General features: G+C 39.4%; 1 protein-coding gene across 1 annotated transcript in view; it reads left to right on the top strand.

Moving 5' to 3' along the window:
• dlgap4a (discs, large (Drosophila) homolog-associated protein 4a) overlaps positions 1-17,687 on the top strand; it is a 112,767-nt gene that overhangs the window by 76,993 nt on the left and 18,087 nt on the right. Inside the window, exons 2-4 of the mRNA XM_017409643.3 lie at positions 14,412-15,660; positions 15,770-16,005; positions 16,962-17,106. Of these exons, the coding sequence (XP_017265132.1) occupies positions 14,482-15,660; positions 15,770-16,005; positions 16,962-17,106 (1,560 nt within the window). The 5' untranslated portion in view covers positions 14,412-14,481. The remainder of the gene's footprint in view (positions 1-14,411; positions 15,661-15,769; positions 16,006-16,961; positions 17,107-17,687) is intronic.

Here is a 17,687-nt window from a genome sequence, read left to right as displayed (position 1 = left end):
TCACAGTTTTCAACAAACAGCCTACAGCTAGTGCCACTGGGTGTACGAAGACAACCCCCCCACCCCCTGAATTGTACAAACTCAAAATAAACATTAAGCTATTAGTTTTCTTTTCTTGACATAGATATAATCTTATAGTCAATTTCAGCATCAAGTGATGGTAAAAATTAATATCGCAATGATTTGTTGAGCCATAAGAGTCTTTAAAATTAAAATTTAAAGACCTGGCATTCCTGGGGGTAATAAGATTATTTTATGCTGAGATAAAATGTAAAGAATTACACTGCAGGAAAATTCTTGTAAATGACATTATGTGTGATCTCATGCAATATTGTAAGATCTTGTGTGATCTGTTAGTGCTTGAACTAAGTATTGAGGATAACTCTCAGCTATCACCCTACCAAATTTTGTTATAATATCTGTTTAATTTTGGCCATTTTTGTGTTGATTAGCTGTGGTAGCCATTTTGGAATACGGTTTACTCCAAAAGTCACTCAGTTGTAAAGGTACAGCCAATGATTACTTTCAATGGTTCAAGAGATATTTTGTAAACGGTATGGACAGATGAACACACACTCACACAGAGGCAAAAACAGTATCCCCTTCACTTTTGGCTTTGAGCGATAATCAAACACGTGGAGTCTTTGGTCCAGCACCGTGATGTGCGTACAGTGACGAAGAGCCACAGAGGTGGATTTTTGTGTTTAGGGAGCAATAATGTGCTGCTGCAAGATGTTACCAAAAAACTAAAAGAATGGAAATAACTGCAGTGCAGTCAGGTTGGTAAATAGCCCATGGGAGACATGCAACTTCTCTATATAATTACATTTCAGTGTGTGCAGTGTGAACGATGAAGAATGGCGCTCTGGGATGACTTTAGGCGAGTGGCGTTGCCGTGTTCAGCGATGTCAGATGCAGAAATAGGCTTCAGATTGTGGTGCACATGTTTGCGTACTTGCTTATCTAAAGCAGGTGCTCTGATTGCCTCCTGTTACTACAGAGGGAACAGTATGAAAGCTGTCAGCTGCTTCTACCTTGTGCTGCCATGTAAAACGACCCATCTGCCTGCCTGCGTTTGCCACAGTCTCACACTACCTGTGGCAAACCCAAATTATGGCAAGTCCCACAGCAACAGCCTGATCCAGGTTCATCTGGTCCATCTGGACTCTGCTAAACTGTGCCACCAATTCAGCTTGTCGATGGCAAAATGAAAATGACAATGAAGCATGTAATTTTTGAGGACTTTTGCACAGACATTCTTATCATTGCAGGGGAATTTTCATTGTATTGTTACAGTATATTGTCTGATTATACAAGCAGTTCTACTGATGGACCTCACAGTTTGAAGTCAAGGCAAATTAAAATAGTAAAAGGTTTGAGTGAAATGAACCCAGAGCACAGATTCGTCTTCTCATTAGAAAACAAGATTGGTTTATAAAACAGAGCGAAAACAAAAGGCTGACATGGCAGCAATAAACAACAAAGACTGACACTGAGGAGACGCAAAAAACAGACCTGACTGTGATATGAGGCCAACAATGAACCAGTCAGGATGGGAAGGAAGTGACTGAATCTAAAGGCTGAGTGGAAGATTAACAACAGCCGAGACTAACAGGTAACGGGGAACAGGTGAAGTGGGCGTGGCAGGCTGCCTAGAAAAAACATTGAGGAGATGAACTGAGGGAAGGTGAAAAGTGGCTCAAGGAATATGGAGGGTACAGGCAGCATATGAAGTAGAATAAACTAAGAATAAGGATCACAAGAAAATAAAAGCTCAGGAAACAGCAACAAATGAAACAAAACACCCAGAACTTGTTTTCCCACTGATGCTTATTCTATTTGCACAGAAACGGGACTTTTTTTTTTCCATCACAAACACTGAAAACAACAAATGTTTGACAAATTCATGCTGAGGGTTCTGAAATTCTTATTAGGTAAAGCATGTTTGAGCAAAAACACAAAAATAGGAAATTGCATTTAAATCCAAAACAGTGGGTGTGCAGATTCACCTGCTTTTCATGAAACTAGCTGTCATGTAAAATAAAAACCAATCAATCTGAAAAAAAGTAAAGACAACAAAATCCTGATTTTAGTTGTTAGTATTTTGCCTCTCTGTGAAGATTTTTTGTAAACTGTAAGTTGACATCAGTTACTTCAGCTTTTTCTGCGTGTTTGTTTGTTGTTGAGTGCTAACTGGATCTGTCAAATAAAATACTTGAGGTTTAGGATAATACCAGTGGGTTTTAAGCATCACCTTAATTTATTTTATACTGCCTTTGTTCCTGAAACAAGAATTCTTTGAAGGAATGGATGTATGCCAAAGTTTTAAACAAAGATCTTTCCAGGACTGTACTGTATGCACTGAGGATCCGAGCGCAGTACTCGTAAAATTGACTCATTTATAGCCGTTTTTGTGTTTGCTAAAACCAATTAACTGTAGCAGCCATCTTGAATGGGGTTAACTCCAACACTTAATTAACTGTAGATGTGCATGCAGTGATTAGCTTCTGAGCTTCATTAACATCTCTCCACTAATTCACAAGATATTTTGCTAACAAACATAAACATTGCCTGCCGTTCATGGCAGGGGTTCAAAATAAATCCTACAAAGATCAGAAAGGAGGTATTCATTTGACATTTTGATCAACCGGAAGAAACATCAAATATATAACAAAAAATTGATATGTTTTTGTTTAGGGCACCCTTCAAAGATTAATAGACTTATGTTTTATTTGAACTAAAACCACAGACTAACTAACTCTCCTCTACAGTCCCTGAGCAGGTAAACATGAAATATGTATAAAATACTACATTATAAACATCATGATGATCTAAAGAAATTGCATTTTCAATTTGAACGCTGAGTGACAAATGGCTTTGCTGAAATTTGCTAAAGACACTGAAACTGAACTGGTATAAAAGTAGAACACTAGCTAAAAGCTAAAACCTGCAACTGTTGCTAAATAAACTAAAAGTAGCAAAAGAAGACAAAAATAGAGCAAGCACGTTGAAGCTGATTTCAAAAAGAACATTTTTTTGGATGGAATAGAAGAGATCTTAATGTATTTTATGGGGAAAATATTTGTAAATAAAGTTAAATATTTTGAAAAGAATAAAAGTGACAAAAACCAAAAGTCATAGCAGCCATCTGCTGAATGAGCTGAACGTTTTGACTTATGAATGGCTGAAAGAGCAGAAGTCGTTTCTGCAAACAGGGTACAGAATTATAAAAAGAACATGAAAACAATAGCATGAATGCTGACTCAGCGTTGACTCAGTTTGATGAAGATGGTTGTGTTATTACCAGCGTTTTCTCGATGAGAGGAATACATACAGCTCACAGGACATTATGTAGTTATACAAGACTCTGGTTTTAGAGCATCAAACGGTGGCACTGAGTCGGTGTGAAGCCTTCCTGTCTGTTTGGTTGGGTCAGATATATGAGAGCTTTAACGAAAAGTTGTAATTATAACAAATCAAAAACTTGTAATCTGTTGTGTCGTGAACGCAGCACATTTTGTGTCTCTGAGCAGTTGCTAAGCAACCAATAAAGACTCCAGGAAGTGAGCCTGGAAAACTGTGACTTTAATAAGTTACTAAGACACTGTGTGCCTTAGTGTTACATTTTGTTGGGTTTTCGTTTACTGGTGTCAAAATGCACAGATACAGTTTTTCTTTAATCCTAATTAAATATGAGACAAATAAATCATTAGACAGTAAGAAACGTAATTTTGAATTGGCCTTAACTGGGCGTAAAGAAAAATGACTCGTTCAAATTATTTTCACTTATATGAATGATGCATTTGTGAATGGGTTTTTGTGCTGATTAGTTATCCTCAGAATTGAGGATTTCTTTGTTGCTTGAGACGGCAGCAGAAAATAACACTTGCTTTATCCACAGGAAGCACAGATGACATAACTTTCCGAGTGCAACAAGCTCCTTGTCTATTCTCACCAGACAGTGGGGATAGCGGATGGTGCTGGCCCATCTTTAGTGTTATTACTGCAAACATGCACTTTGTACTTGTGGAAGCCTGGATGAGGACAGGCACAGTTTCACTGGACGTCGTGACATGTTATTTAACGTTTATCGATTTGATTTGCAAAGTTTAATTTAGCCCTCCCCTCAAAAGAGAAGCGGAAATAAAATAAATAAATAAATAAATAAAATAGACATACCATGTGTTTGCAGTGAGTAATTGCAATGTGTAAAAGTACAGGACATGTGGCTGCCGGAGGGTGGATGAATGGCCTGGAGAAGCAATGTGAGAGAGAGAGAGAGAGAGAGAGAGAGAGAGAGAGAGAGAGAGAGAGAGAGAGAGAGAGAGAGAGAGAAAAAAGGTGATTACTGCAGGAGAGTGTGAGAGCTAACAGCCAGCAGCTGTATATTCAACCTTAGAACAAGGAGCGAGAGCCAGGATCGATACTCCTCCCTCTGCTCATCACTGGAGGCTGCAGGAGAAGCCAACGGTTACAAGAATCATTTATTACAAGCCTGCTTTGTGGCTCCATGGGACGCAGAGCAGCAGCTCCTGCTTCTGCTTGTTTGCAGGACTGGTGCAGACTTAAACCCGAGCTTTGTGTCTGCGTCGGACCATATGACATCATGTTTCAGTGACTGGAGGATGGGGTGAAGTTTTACAATGTTGTCAAATTAGATTTACTACTGGTCATATTCCCATTTGTTCATCTCTATAAAGACCTTTTTAACCAAAGGATACTCATAGCTTTACATTATAGAGTACATATTGTTATAATAAACTCTGAGATGACTTTCAAATAAAAGAATAAAAGTAGAAATCCTTGAAGGATTGCATATCACTTGCCATTGTGCAAGCTAAAGTTTATAAAAAAGCTCAGTTACACTCAAATTATGTGTTTGGGAGGACTCTCAGCTACTACCACACAACATCTTAGCTCATTATCTGTAAAATAAATGTTGTTATAGCCATTTTTGGGTACATAAATGTTGATTAGCTGTGATGATCATCTTAAATCAGGTTAACTTTAAACAGTAATTAGCTGTAGACGTACATCCAGTGATTACTTTCTGAGAGTTTCATTTAAAGCCATTCAGTGGTTCATGAGATATTTTGCTAACAGACTTGACTTCAACAGTTAAAGCCAAAGTCTTAAACAAAGATCTAAGATAATCATTTAGCACTCAAAGTATGTGTTTGGGATGACACAAAATCTGGGCTCAGTATCTCAGTATCCATTTTTATGTTTTCTAACGTTAACTAGTTGTAGCAGCCATCTTAACTTGGGTTAACTAAACGTTAACGAGCTGTAGATGTACATCATATAATTACTTTCAGAGAGTGTCATTAAATTGACTTATGAGATATTTTGCTAACAGGCAGACGGACAAATAGTTGAATACACAGACACAAGCAAAACACATGATCACCAGCAAATCTGAAAACAGCATCGGTGCATGCTCATATTGCTTTCCTAATGAGAAAAACCAACATGATTTGTCCAAAAGACTGCAATTTTATCTACATTAGCGTTGAATTAAGGTAAAAGTAAAACGGAAGCAGAAAAGTACAGTTTTTTGATTTTCATCACAAAGAACTTTGTGACTGATTGAGAGTGATTTTACGGGTCGGTCTTGCTGCACGGCTCATGTATAATTAATGTTACACCGTCTTCCTGCAGAACTGGAGCTTCGTAAGTCAACCATATGACAAAAACTGAAAATGAAATGAATATTGGAGTGAGGGGGATTAATCATTTTAAGACATGTCAGGCTCAGTGACTGGTTTATGATTTTAGCAGGTGCAGAATATGCTTTTCTTTCCAGATGAACTTCAGAGGGAACTAAAGTAGATAAAATGAGATGTGTTTCAAACTGTGGCCTGGTTAATATTTGTGATTCTTCTTTATTCGGCCTTTGAAAACCAAAGGCCAAAGAAAGCGACATTATAAAGTAACCATCCTGCATTTATCCAGAATTTACACTTACAGATATATTATGGTAGGAATATTTGTCCGACTTTTAAAATCCAAGAATCAGAGTTCCCAAAGTGGCTGAATTATGCATCATGACCTATAATCACTGCCTGCCTCTAAAGGTGAACGGGTGATGATGTTTTTATTATTTGTCTGTTAGCATAATATCTCATGAACAACTGAACAGATTTTAATTAACCGTAATCACTAGATATACCCCTACTACTCATTACCTTTTGGAGTAAACCTCATTCAAGATGGCCACCACAGCTAAGGGACCTTAACCAACCCGATAATGGCTATAACTTAGTCAAATCTACTGAGTTTGAGCTGAAAATTGGTGTGGCAGTCGTTGAAAGTCATTCAAAACACATACTCCAAGTGCTAACACATCTAGTAAGATGCTGCAATATTGCATGGGATTGTGCATAATGTCATTTACAAGGTTTAATCAAAAAGGCTATGACTTTGGTCGGTTCCCATCATAAAAGGATCCTAGCAGCAAATGATTTAACAGTATTTCAAGGAATGCTAGGCCTTTAATGTTTGTGAAACTTTCAGTGTTGCTGAAATGCTTAAATTAAAACTGAAACTATCTTGATGACTTTTTAACCCCCTTTTTACACTGGTTGATAATTGCTCTACAAAGTAAAAAAAAATCAGAACATGGATGGTATTTAAAGGGACCATGCAAATGGTGGCTAAAATAAGTAGAATGGCAGATTTTAAAAAAGTTACAAAAACCAAAAGTTATGGTGCACAATTCATGACTGAGCTGAACATTTTGATGTATGGATGGTTAAATTAGCACAAAGTATGCAGAAATAGTATGACTGGAAAACAACATTGGCAAGACACCATAAAAAGGAAAACAGTCGTGGTATTGCTGACTCAGCATTCACACTATTAATATATAGAAAAAACCCTGTTCTTTTGTACATGCAGCTCACATTCAGTCTCTACAGGCATGTCTGGGGTTCTAGACAAGCCAGAAGAAAACAGCTCTTAAGTCTGGACCTCAATCAAGGTTCTGTTCGAAGACATGATTGAATGGAAGTCATTTTCTGCTCAGATTGCCAGAGCGCACAATGAAGCAAGCTTAAAAAAAATAAAAAATAAAAAAAAGTCAAACAACACCTGGCGGCTCTGTCCATGTGTACATTTATATACAGCAGTGTTTATTTGGTCCAATCTGCTTACTGATTGTGGATTTATTGCATATAGATGGAATAAACTGGCAGTCTGTTTGGCTTGAGAAAGAGTATTATTTTTGTTTTTATTTGTGTGGTATTTTCTATGTTAGTGCCTTGCTAATGGTTTCCAGGGGCCATCCATCCATCCATCCATCCATCCATCCATCCAACCATCCATCCATCCATCCATCCATCCAGGGAGCTGGTGCCTATCCCCAGCAGTCGGTTTTCATGGCCTAAAAATTGTAAATCATGAAACAAAGAAGCCATGAAACTACAGTCATCTTCTGGTTTTGAATTTAAAGCAACTGTAGTCAATATTTGTACATACTGATCTGAATGATAATGGGAATGAGCCACTGGTACTAAGAAACCCACAGAGATCCATTACCTCACTCTGCAGCTCCCTCAGATCACTCTCACTGCTCATAAAGTTGGTTTTTTACTTAAAAATTTATCTTCTGCAGCAGGCGACGATTTACCGCCATAAAAAAAACCTTAAAAGTCTGCTTTGCATCACATGCTCAGCATCAAATACACACAATTAGCTACTAGCTCGTGTCCACAGAGGAAAGTTTAACAGCTTAAAAGCAAGATATTTCCCTCAGGAGTTATTTGACATTAAATAAAACTAAAAAAAAAAGAAAGAAAAATATGATTGTGTTTAAATTTGTTTGCTGGCCAGAGGCAGAACTTTCTGCAGAATATGTTTGCTAACAAGCGAACAGGTGATATGTCAGTGTCACATTTACAGACTGCTCCTGTTCCCCCAAGTGGCCTTAAAAAACACACACAATTATTTTTTAGCAAATTCTCCAAGCTTTCACATAAGTTCATCCAGATGAAATGTTATTATAAACACTTGTTTCCAGCTTTTATACCAGAGCATAAAGAACAATTAAGTGTACTCGAAACAACTGCTGTTTCTCAGTGGCAAAATATTTCTTGGTGATCTATTAAAGTTTTAAAGACGGTCACAAAACACAAAGGCAGTTCTGTTCATTTTGAAAACATTAAAGCAGCATTTCAGTATAGTGTAGTTTAGGTACTTTTTTGGATACTGTAGCTCATAAAATGTGTGATTGGTCGAAAAACAAACAAACAAAACAAAACATGGCTGCACACCGTAGATGAAAAAATGTAGCCAATCTCTGCAGCTGGTTTAATTTAAACTACAGTGGGTAGATTTGTTTTATCAGAAATTTACCACATTGTTGTGACAAATGGCTGTACAATAAATTTTATTATCACCAGTTAACAAAAGGTAGTGAATAACTTAAATTAAATGAATATGTGATTTAAAAACTGTAAATGATGTTAAATCATTTCTTGCTCACAATCCAATCTTTTTCATGAACTTATTGCAAATTTGCTACTTTTTAAAAAAATTTTCTGGGTTGTTTTGATTTGTTGTGATGTATAGAATGAATTGTTAGACTATAAAGTAAACTATGCAGCATTTTTCAAAATTCTGTTTTAATGATCCGAACATGAATCACTGATCCTGACCACTTTTTTTGGAAATGCAACCTCAGATGAGCAACAACACAATTGCTATTTAACAAAAATTAATGTTGAAAAAGTGTGTGGAAAAGGGACATTCTTGACATAATCATGATTATAATCACAATCAAATGTCACTGCAATATTCTTTTCACACAGCTCTGTTAAGTCCCCACCACAGCACTTTAATCAGGCTGTGGTAGAGAATTTGACTGGACCGGTGAAACATTTTTGACTCTTTTTTTTTCCAGTAGTTCTGTTTTGTGACGCAGTTTGGCTCCAGCTCTTCACATTTGACTTTATGGTACTTTAAAAAACGGGAGGAGTTCATGGTCGACTCAGTGACTGCAAAGCGCTTAAGACCTGTGGCTGCAAAATAAGCTCAAGTCATCACCTTAATGGCAGTTGTTGTTTGTGCTGATATCTGTGCATTAAATTCAGTTAACTTTTTATGTTGTTTATATCTTGAATGGTTAAATAAGCCAATAAAGTGGCTATTGAAGGACCCAAATGCAGGCAGGCAGGAAGCAGGTGGCTCAGACTCAAAATTCAAACTAATAATTAGGCAAGCAGGTGTTCAAACGCAGCAGACCAAGACTAGAATAGGTGTAATAGGAACTCACAAGAACAAACAAGAGGCTGCGACTAAAAACAAAACCAGGAATTATACTGTATCTACTGGGGGAGGTGATTACTGCATGACAACAGGTGTGCTGATTACTAATGGAAGACAGGTGGTATGTAAAGAGATGGAAACACTGGCCTCTTTCACAAAGCAGATCTGTAACATAACTGCAAGTTGTCTCTAGCCATTTTCATATGGAGCCCATCACTTTAAAGCTGACATGGAGCACTAGGCGTCAAATGTGTATCAGACAGATTCTGCTGTCGGACGGTCACACATATCGTCATCCCTACATCACACCATCAAGTCACATTGCTGGCTTACAACAACATATGAAGGTCATTATGGCTTTGTCATTACCTTGCTTGTGGCTCAGAGGCATAACAGCAGTGGGTTGACTTCCACCCTCCATGCCACCTCAGTCCTCTCATAAATAACAGAAAGGGCGAGAAGGCGTCTTAGGCTTGGCTTGAAAGTGTTTTGTGAAGGGAACTAGAGACTATGGAGGACATCTAGTGGCAGTGACAGTACATCAAGCAAAAAAAACAAGAAAAAAACAGATTGTGGTAGACAGTGAGTATTTCTTATCAAGTTTGAGGTGTGATGGTAGAGGACTCCAGAGTGCAGACAACCAGTAAAAGCAAGTGTAGATTCCAATGCATTTATTTATAATAATAACAATAACAACTAAAAACAACAACTGAGGACTAACTCACACAGGCTCAGCTACAAGAACAAAAGCATTCAAAAGTGACAAATTTGACAAATTGACTGAAGACAAGGGGCTCATCTGGATGACTACTGAATGAGAATGAGGGTTGAGCTAATGAGCAGATAAGGGGCAGGTGTGAGAGACAGATTAGTGTCAGGGAGCTGAGGAACCACAAAGTGAAAACACCCTGGCAGAAACAAGACAAGTGAAACATTCAGATACATAAAACAGAAAAAAAAAGAAACATAACAAAGACCATAACCCCCCTGTAACATTACACAACTTCTATAAACTACAGAAATTCTCCCTATGCTCATAAAAAAAAACCATTAACTTTCCCAGACAAGACATTAACCCCATTCTGATTTTGTCAAATAATCAGCATCACATGTTTTCTTTAATCATAATTTTATCCTTAATGCTCAACAAACAGTAGGATCTTCGCCTGTGTAGACACCTGCAGAGCATATGAAGGTACTATACACACATGAAGCTTGGAGTCTAAATTCAATGAATGTAAAAGCTCCTGTGAAACAGGGACACACGGTGTATTTGCTACCTGCAGTCACCTTGTAATTATGCATTAGCCCGCTGGCCTCCGGCAGACAGATGCACTGAACCTCTGATAGAATGACATGAACTGTGAACATTATTTCTTTCTCATCATGCCCTTGTGATGCTCAACACTTGTCAGGGTTTCATTCGCGCGGTACGCTACATGGGTGGGTGGCCACTTTGAACACATCTACGTGTGTGTGTGTGTGTGTGTTGATGTGTCAGCGTGTAGGTGTGTGTCAGTTTGTCAGCAGTGGCGCCTACAGGATGTGAGCACACATGGGCTACAGTCAGCTCGGATGGATGAATTGCAGCAATGTTAAAGCAGAAAAAAAAAACAGAAAAAAAAGAAACGCTGGTGTAGTTGTCAGCACGCTGCTGTGCGCAACCAGGAAAACTGACTCAGATAAGTGGCTGCTCTCGCACTTTGAATTGTACGGGAGGTCAGAGAGGTGTAAGAAGTGGCGAACCAGCATGGTGGAATGAAAATGTGTGCGGTTAACGTTCCACATTCAGCTCACAGGCAGGATTTCATGCTTGCAGTGGGAGACGCCGGCTCTTACCATTGACTGATTGGTGAGTCACTCCACTCTGATACAGACAGCATCTGTTAGATCGAATTTAAGGCAACACACATTTCTGCCGCGTGAATTATGAGTTTTCATAACCTTGATGCAACATTACTGTCTGCTCAAAGTCAGCTTGGGAAATCTGAAACCTTCTGATAAAGAAACATGAGAGAAAATACCTGAAGTTTTATATATATATATATATATATATATATATATATATATATATATATATATATATATATATTGCCTGGAATTTTACTTGAACATTTTGCTGTTGTGCTGCTGCAGCAATGGGGAAAAAAATTGAAGTTTTGTAGAAGTTTTACTCCAGACCACAGTCTGTATATTTTACTTGTGCCCAAAATACAGTGGATGATACAAAAATAGAATCAAAGGATATTTTTGCTTGCTTCAGGATTCCTCCATTAGTGAGCATTAGATTAGACTTATCGCTCCTCGTCGTTAGAGAGGAAGGATTCACAATTCATGCCACAGTAAGTAGATTTGAGAGGACGGTGAAAAACCTAAAAAAGATTTGTGGAAATGAGAGACCATATTCTACGCTGGAACAAATAGCGCTTCTTAAATATAAAGCTCATTTACATGTATGAGTCATAAGTAGTTCCTCTATGTATTGTCAGTGCGGCGCCTCAGGGCCATACATCACCATGATGTCTTATAATATTAGGCCTCTGGCTGTCTGGTTTCTTCTTCTGCTGAAACATTTCATACAATAAGCTGAATGGGTTGTCCCATTTGTTGAAAACAATAAGTCACATCGTTTGTCTTTCTTTTTTTTTTTTAAGTTGCATGGCTCTGCTGCTTGTCTGTTTCGTAAAATGATGCAATATGAGGTTTCAGATCCCTTTATTTTCCAAAAAAAATCACTACAGAACATATATGTATAGAGTCTTCCCAGCAGTTAAATATTAAATTTAAAAAAGCTTTTTATTGATAGTATTACAGAGGTTGCTTTGACAATATGATAACCTGTAAATCTACTTTTTAGGCACCCAGAAAAAAGCATGAACCCTTAATCTAGTATAAAATTTAAATAGCTAGTTCTAATTATTCTTATAGTTCCAGCATTGCTTGAAGAAATGCATATTGCTTACTGTCTTTCATGCCAGAGTTTTAAACTAAAATCATCCTATGTTGACAAATGACAGAGTTATGTTTGATCAAACCTGGTAAATGACTTTATCATGCAACATCATAAGATCTTGCAAGCTGTGATAGTGTTCTGTGTTGGTATGGATTTCCAGCTACTGCAGCCACCAAGTTTTCATTCAATATCTGTCAAACTGACTGAATTATAGCTTTTTTTTTGTTTGTTTGCTAAGTTTGATTAGCTGTGGAAGACATTATGATTCAGGGTGACTTCAAAAATTTATTAGTTGTAAATGTACATTCAGCGATTACTTTTTGAGAGTCTCATTAAAATTGGTTCACTGGTTTGTGAGATATTTTTTTCACGCTACAGACAAACGAACACACAGACATCGGCACAAACATGATCGCTCTTTCACCTGTGGTGACCATGACCCCTGTAAACCAAGGTTTTCTTGAAGTATATGAATGGATATATTCACTAATACTGTATTTATGTAGTAATCGCTCATTTATGATGATCAGTGCCGCAGCCTTATAATCCTGAGGGTGCAGGTTTGAGCCCAGGTTGTGGCAGGAAGGATGTCCAGCAAACACATTTGCCAAATGAGCAGCTGAAAGAACAACAACAACATGAGCTTCAAAAAATATAAAGCGTAATTTCCAATACTGCAACTCCCAAATGCAAAAACTGTAAAAAAAAATACTAGAAGAAAAAATTGAGAGGATGATGAAAGCAGCTTGAACCTTTTCTCCTGCAGCACTGCCTTAATCTAAGCTGTGTCTTAATGTTAGTTGGGAGGAAAAAAAAGTGCAGTCTGACTCGTCGTCAGTATTAGGTTTGTAACGGGGAAAAATGCTTTAAGAAAGCGTCGCTCTTTTTTATAATGTGACACAAATGGCAACATTGACACCAGCACTGTTGTTTGTCAGAAATTCAACAATTCATATAAAAAGAAATAAATTAACCTGAACAAAAGCTTCAAACAGTAAAAGAAGATTATCTGTATCTCTATACTGTGATTATTCTGCTGCAGGATTTTTATCTGATTTTTCATCATACCTGAAAAGCCAAAGTACAGTTGGAGGCCAGGGGAACACAAACACATATTTTCTGAAACTATAGAAAAAAAGCTGTTTTGGTAAAAAAAAAATAGTAATAAAAAAAAACAAAAAAACTTTTATTTGACTAGCTAGTCTGTCCGGACTATCTATCCGGATTAGAAACTGTCCAGACAGACAGCTAGTCCGAGCAAGACCAAGACGAAAGTGAACTGTTGTTCTAAAAGAACTCCGATCTAAACAAAAATCAGAGCAGTTCAAATACAAGTTTGTAAAACTTTACATTACTGTCAATTTTGCATTGCATAATTATTTGCAGAAAAACATTGTTTTTTTTCTAAGTGCAAACTGTAGCAGCAGTAGCTGAAGCACTTCCAGTGCAGCCTGGAGGATTATCATAATATTTTGCCAAAAATAATCATTTAATGAAAAACTGATAATGGTGCAAAGGTTTATAATGTAGCATATACATGCAGTTCGCTTTGGTCTTGGACAGACTCAGACTAGTTGTTAGCTCAATCAGAATTAAACTTCATCCATCCATCCATCCACTGATTTAAGCATCAATGCAGATGTGCTGTCTTGGTACTATTCCAGAGAAATAGTTTGTATTTTGAATGGGTGTGCATACGTCTGTGTTTTCTCTACAACACTGTTTGTGTTGGTACTTCTGCACCCCCTGGTGGTTTGTCGACTTGAAGAGCAGACCACGTGTTGGAACTTGATTTATACAACAGGGACGCTGCTCTGCTCTGCTGCCTCTGTAAAAGGCACCACACAGCAGTTATAATGCATTGTGTCTTCCTTTTTTATTACTTTAATTACTGCTCTGAAAATCCAAGGACACACAAGAAGAAATACATTTTAAATTGGCTTTTAAGTTAAATTGCACACAAATGGCTGTTCTGCATGCATGGCTAATTGCAGACCCTGTAAGTGGGAGAAACAATGGTACATTCTCAGTAAATATTCATTAGAAGAGAACTGGAGGAAAAACAAGGAGAAATGCTAGAAGTTTTGTTACAGCTTCATTCAATTATGAAACTGTAAAGACTGAACAAAAGCCCTTGAACCACTTATTTAATGAGTCTTTTCTTTGTGTTTGCCACTTTGCTGTATTGCAGGTAAATCCTCTACAGGTCAGTAGACCATCACTGATTGGAGACATGTTCTGAGCGCGACACGCCCGTCATCATGAAAGGGTTAGGAGCCAGCCGCAGTCGTCACCTGTCTGACTCGTGTGAACCGACGGGGTGCCCTCAGAAGCCTCTGTGTCCCTTGGCATCTGACCCTCACGGCTCCTTCTTGCTGAGCCCTACAATAAACCACTATGGCACTCTGGACCCACATCTCCACCACTACACTCCCACCAGCCCCACCTCCCTGACCCCTGACTGCCTGCTGCCCTTCAGCCAGATTCCCAACAGCAGCACTTTTCCTCGCCTGCACATTGCACCCCAGGCCGACCAGCTCGACTGCACCCAGGCCTGCATGGCTGGCGGTGGAGTTGGACAGGGCAGCAGGGCAGGTACTCTGTCCACCTCCTTGTCTATGGGGATGGGCTTGGGTCTGGGTCTGACCGGTGCTCCGATGATCACAAGCGGATCGGCCACCATCTCCTCTGCAGCAGCAGCCAAGATGAACCGCTTACCTTCCAGCCTTTTGGATCAGCTCGAGAGGCACCTGCCCCTCCAGCGCGACGGCTTCAGTACGCTACAGTTCCACAGAGGACGCATGTCCAAGCAGCGCAGTGAGAGTCCAGGAAGGATACGCCATCTCATGCACTCTGTCCAGAAGCTGTTTGCCAAGTCCCAGTCATTAGAAAACTCAGCTTTGAAGGGGAGCATAAACTCTGCTGGAGGAAGTGAGGATGGTGGGAGGCAAAGTCGCAGGAGCAAGAGTAAAGACAGGGCTAAGACCGAGGGTCCCAAACAGAAACCTAGACCTAGCACGTTAAGCCTCTGGAGCTCAGATGATGCCCTGGACACTGACACTACCAAAGCTGGCACTATAGCTGTTGGTTACCGCAACCCGCTGAGCATGATGACTCTTGGCAGAGCGGTGTCAGACAGCCAGACGGCTCTCAGACACATCCCACAGGGCTACAACACAATTTCTGCACATTCTCTCAAGACCTCAAAAAGCAGCAGCGACCTCAAGTTCCTGGCGTGCCCATCGATGCAGGTGGGATCCAAGGAGGAGGAGCTCAGAACCAGGGGGAGCAAGGATGACATGGTGGTGAAGAGAGGCACCTGGTCCACTCTCACCCTCAACCAGGCCAGGCAAGTGCTGCAGAAGGGCTCTGCTACAGTCAACAGGACTCTGTTGAAGACAAAGTCATGCCATCAGGACCTGACTCAACAGTTTCTTCAGGTAGGAGCTTACATCTTTATTATCTGATCCAGACAATGCCTTAAAGAGAAAATCATGGAATGTTTGCTTGGCTCAGTTTTAAATGAACTTGTGTGTTGTCACATTTTAGGTCCCCATGGAGGACTGGTCAGGAACTCTGGGTCACAGTCGACCCAAAGGAACTGAGATCCCGTGCAGAAGGATGCGCAGCGGCAGCTATGTGAAAGCAATGGGAGACCCAGAAGACAGCGAGGAGTCAGAGGGAAGTCCCAAACCTTCCCCCAAATCAGCAGCCCGTCGCCAGAGCTACCTGAAGGCCACCCAGCACTCTTTGAGCGAGCAGCAGCCTCCAGCGCCCTCACGCAAGTGAGTGCCACAACGTAAAGACTTAAGTCATCCCACTAGCTTTACAGATCAGTTTGTACCTTTTTTTTTTTTTTACTTTACCTATATTGAAACATAAACCAGCCAGCAGGGGGCAGCATATCGTCTCAAATAGTTGTCCTGATGTGCCACATCAGTGAGCAAAATCAAGCTTACAGAGGCTGATGCAGCTTAGAGAGGCAGGGCAAAAACTGACAAACAGTATGGTCTTTATCTGCTGCAAGAGCAACAGGAGATGAAATTTTGCCGTGTGTTTTACTCCTGCCCCCACTCGGACAGGCCTCGCTGCTACGCTCTCATGCGGGAGGATTATCTGTGGTCTCCTCTGCAGAGTGCGTGCTCTATGCAGCATCTGAGGTCAGTGTGATCCCCAGGCAGGCAGTGTGCACCCCCTTTCCCCCCCTCACCTGTCCTACTGCCACTACCCACCACCTTTCTTCTGCCCATATCTGCAAAGCATGCAAAGCAAGTGTCCCTCTAAGCCCCCGGTGCCATCCCTTCACCGTGCAGGTACCCTGAGCCACGTGTTTGTACTTTACTCTCAACCTGCTTCCTCAACCCTCTTGATGTCATAACATGCAAATTTTTCACGCAAATCACTCCAGCAACCAGCTTGACTTGTGCACGCACATTTTCACAGACACCACATGCTAAATTAGCAAGCCAGAACAGAGAAAATGGGTTTCCAAGACTAAATAAAACGTACATTTTTAAAAATCCTAACAGTTTTGCTAATAAATAGATGTTTCCCCTGTGCTGCTATTTTATACCCCGACACATATCACCATTCACACGATTTAGTAGTGTTTAAACTTTAAACACCAAGGGGGATTATTTTTAGGAGTGTATTCAAAGTATCCCCCTGAATATCATCAATTAAACACAACCCTCACTTATTCAGACCACTGAGAGGCTAATTATTAAATTCACTTCCATAGCTCCCTGCCATCCCTGAAAGAGCTGTCCACAAATCGAAGTCTTGATAACTTGGACTGCCTGGTGGGCCCCCTGGAAGTTCCTCCACATCACAGGAATGATTTCAATCAATGCTCCAGCACACTGGGCAGAGGCTTCGCCCCTCAGGTATGTCTGTAATCTAAACAAATTTGATGAATCTACTGTTGCTTTTGGCTGTTTATGATCATTTCTTTTGTATTCTATTATTTCGCCCTCAAAAAATTTAGAATAAATGTGATCAAAGATAGCTAATAAGCCAAAAACTCCACTGGCCAGAGGAGAGAGTAGAGATTGGTATCAGTCAAAATTTAGAATTTAAAATAAAACTGATATGATTAAATTAGAGACATAAAAAATGAGTTTGAGTTAGTGGATTGTCAAAAAAAACAGCACAGATACAGTATACACAGATAGAACAGATGAGATAAAAATAACCATGAAGTAGCCTAGATGTTACCATATTTAGAACATGTTTCATAACAATTAAAGAATGGCTGACACTCTTGATTTTTTTTTTTGTAAGATGAATTCAGAGTCTAAAGAGTTAAGTACATTTGAAGTAAAATGATTTTGAAGAGTTGATTTTGTTGGGTCTCAGTTTCACCGACCACATCATCATATTTTCTACTGATATACCAAACATGAAAAAAGATCAAAAAATTTGTGCAGCCCTGTAAAATATTCCAGATGTCACAATGAAAGAAATG

Source organism: Kryptolebias marmoratus, linkage group LG8 (genome assembly GCF_001649575.2).
Source record: "Kryptolebias marmoratus isolate JLee-2015 linkage group LG8, ASM164957v2, whole genome shotgun sequence".
Lineage (NCBI taxonomy): Eukaryota > Metazoa > Chordata > Actinopteri > Cyprinodontiformes > Rivulidae > Kryptolebias > Kryptolebias marmoratus.
This window is presented reverse-complemented; position numbering and strand designations above follow the sequence as displayed.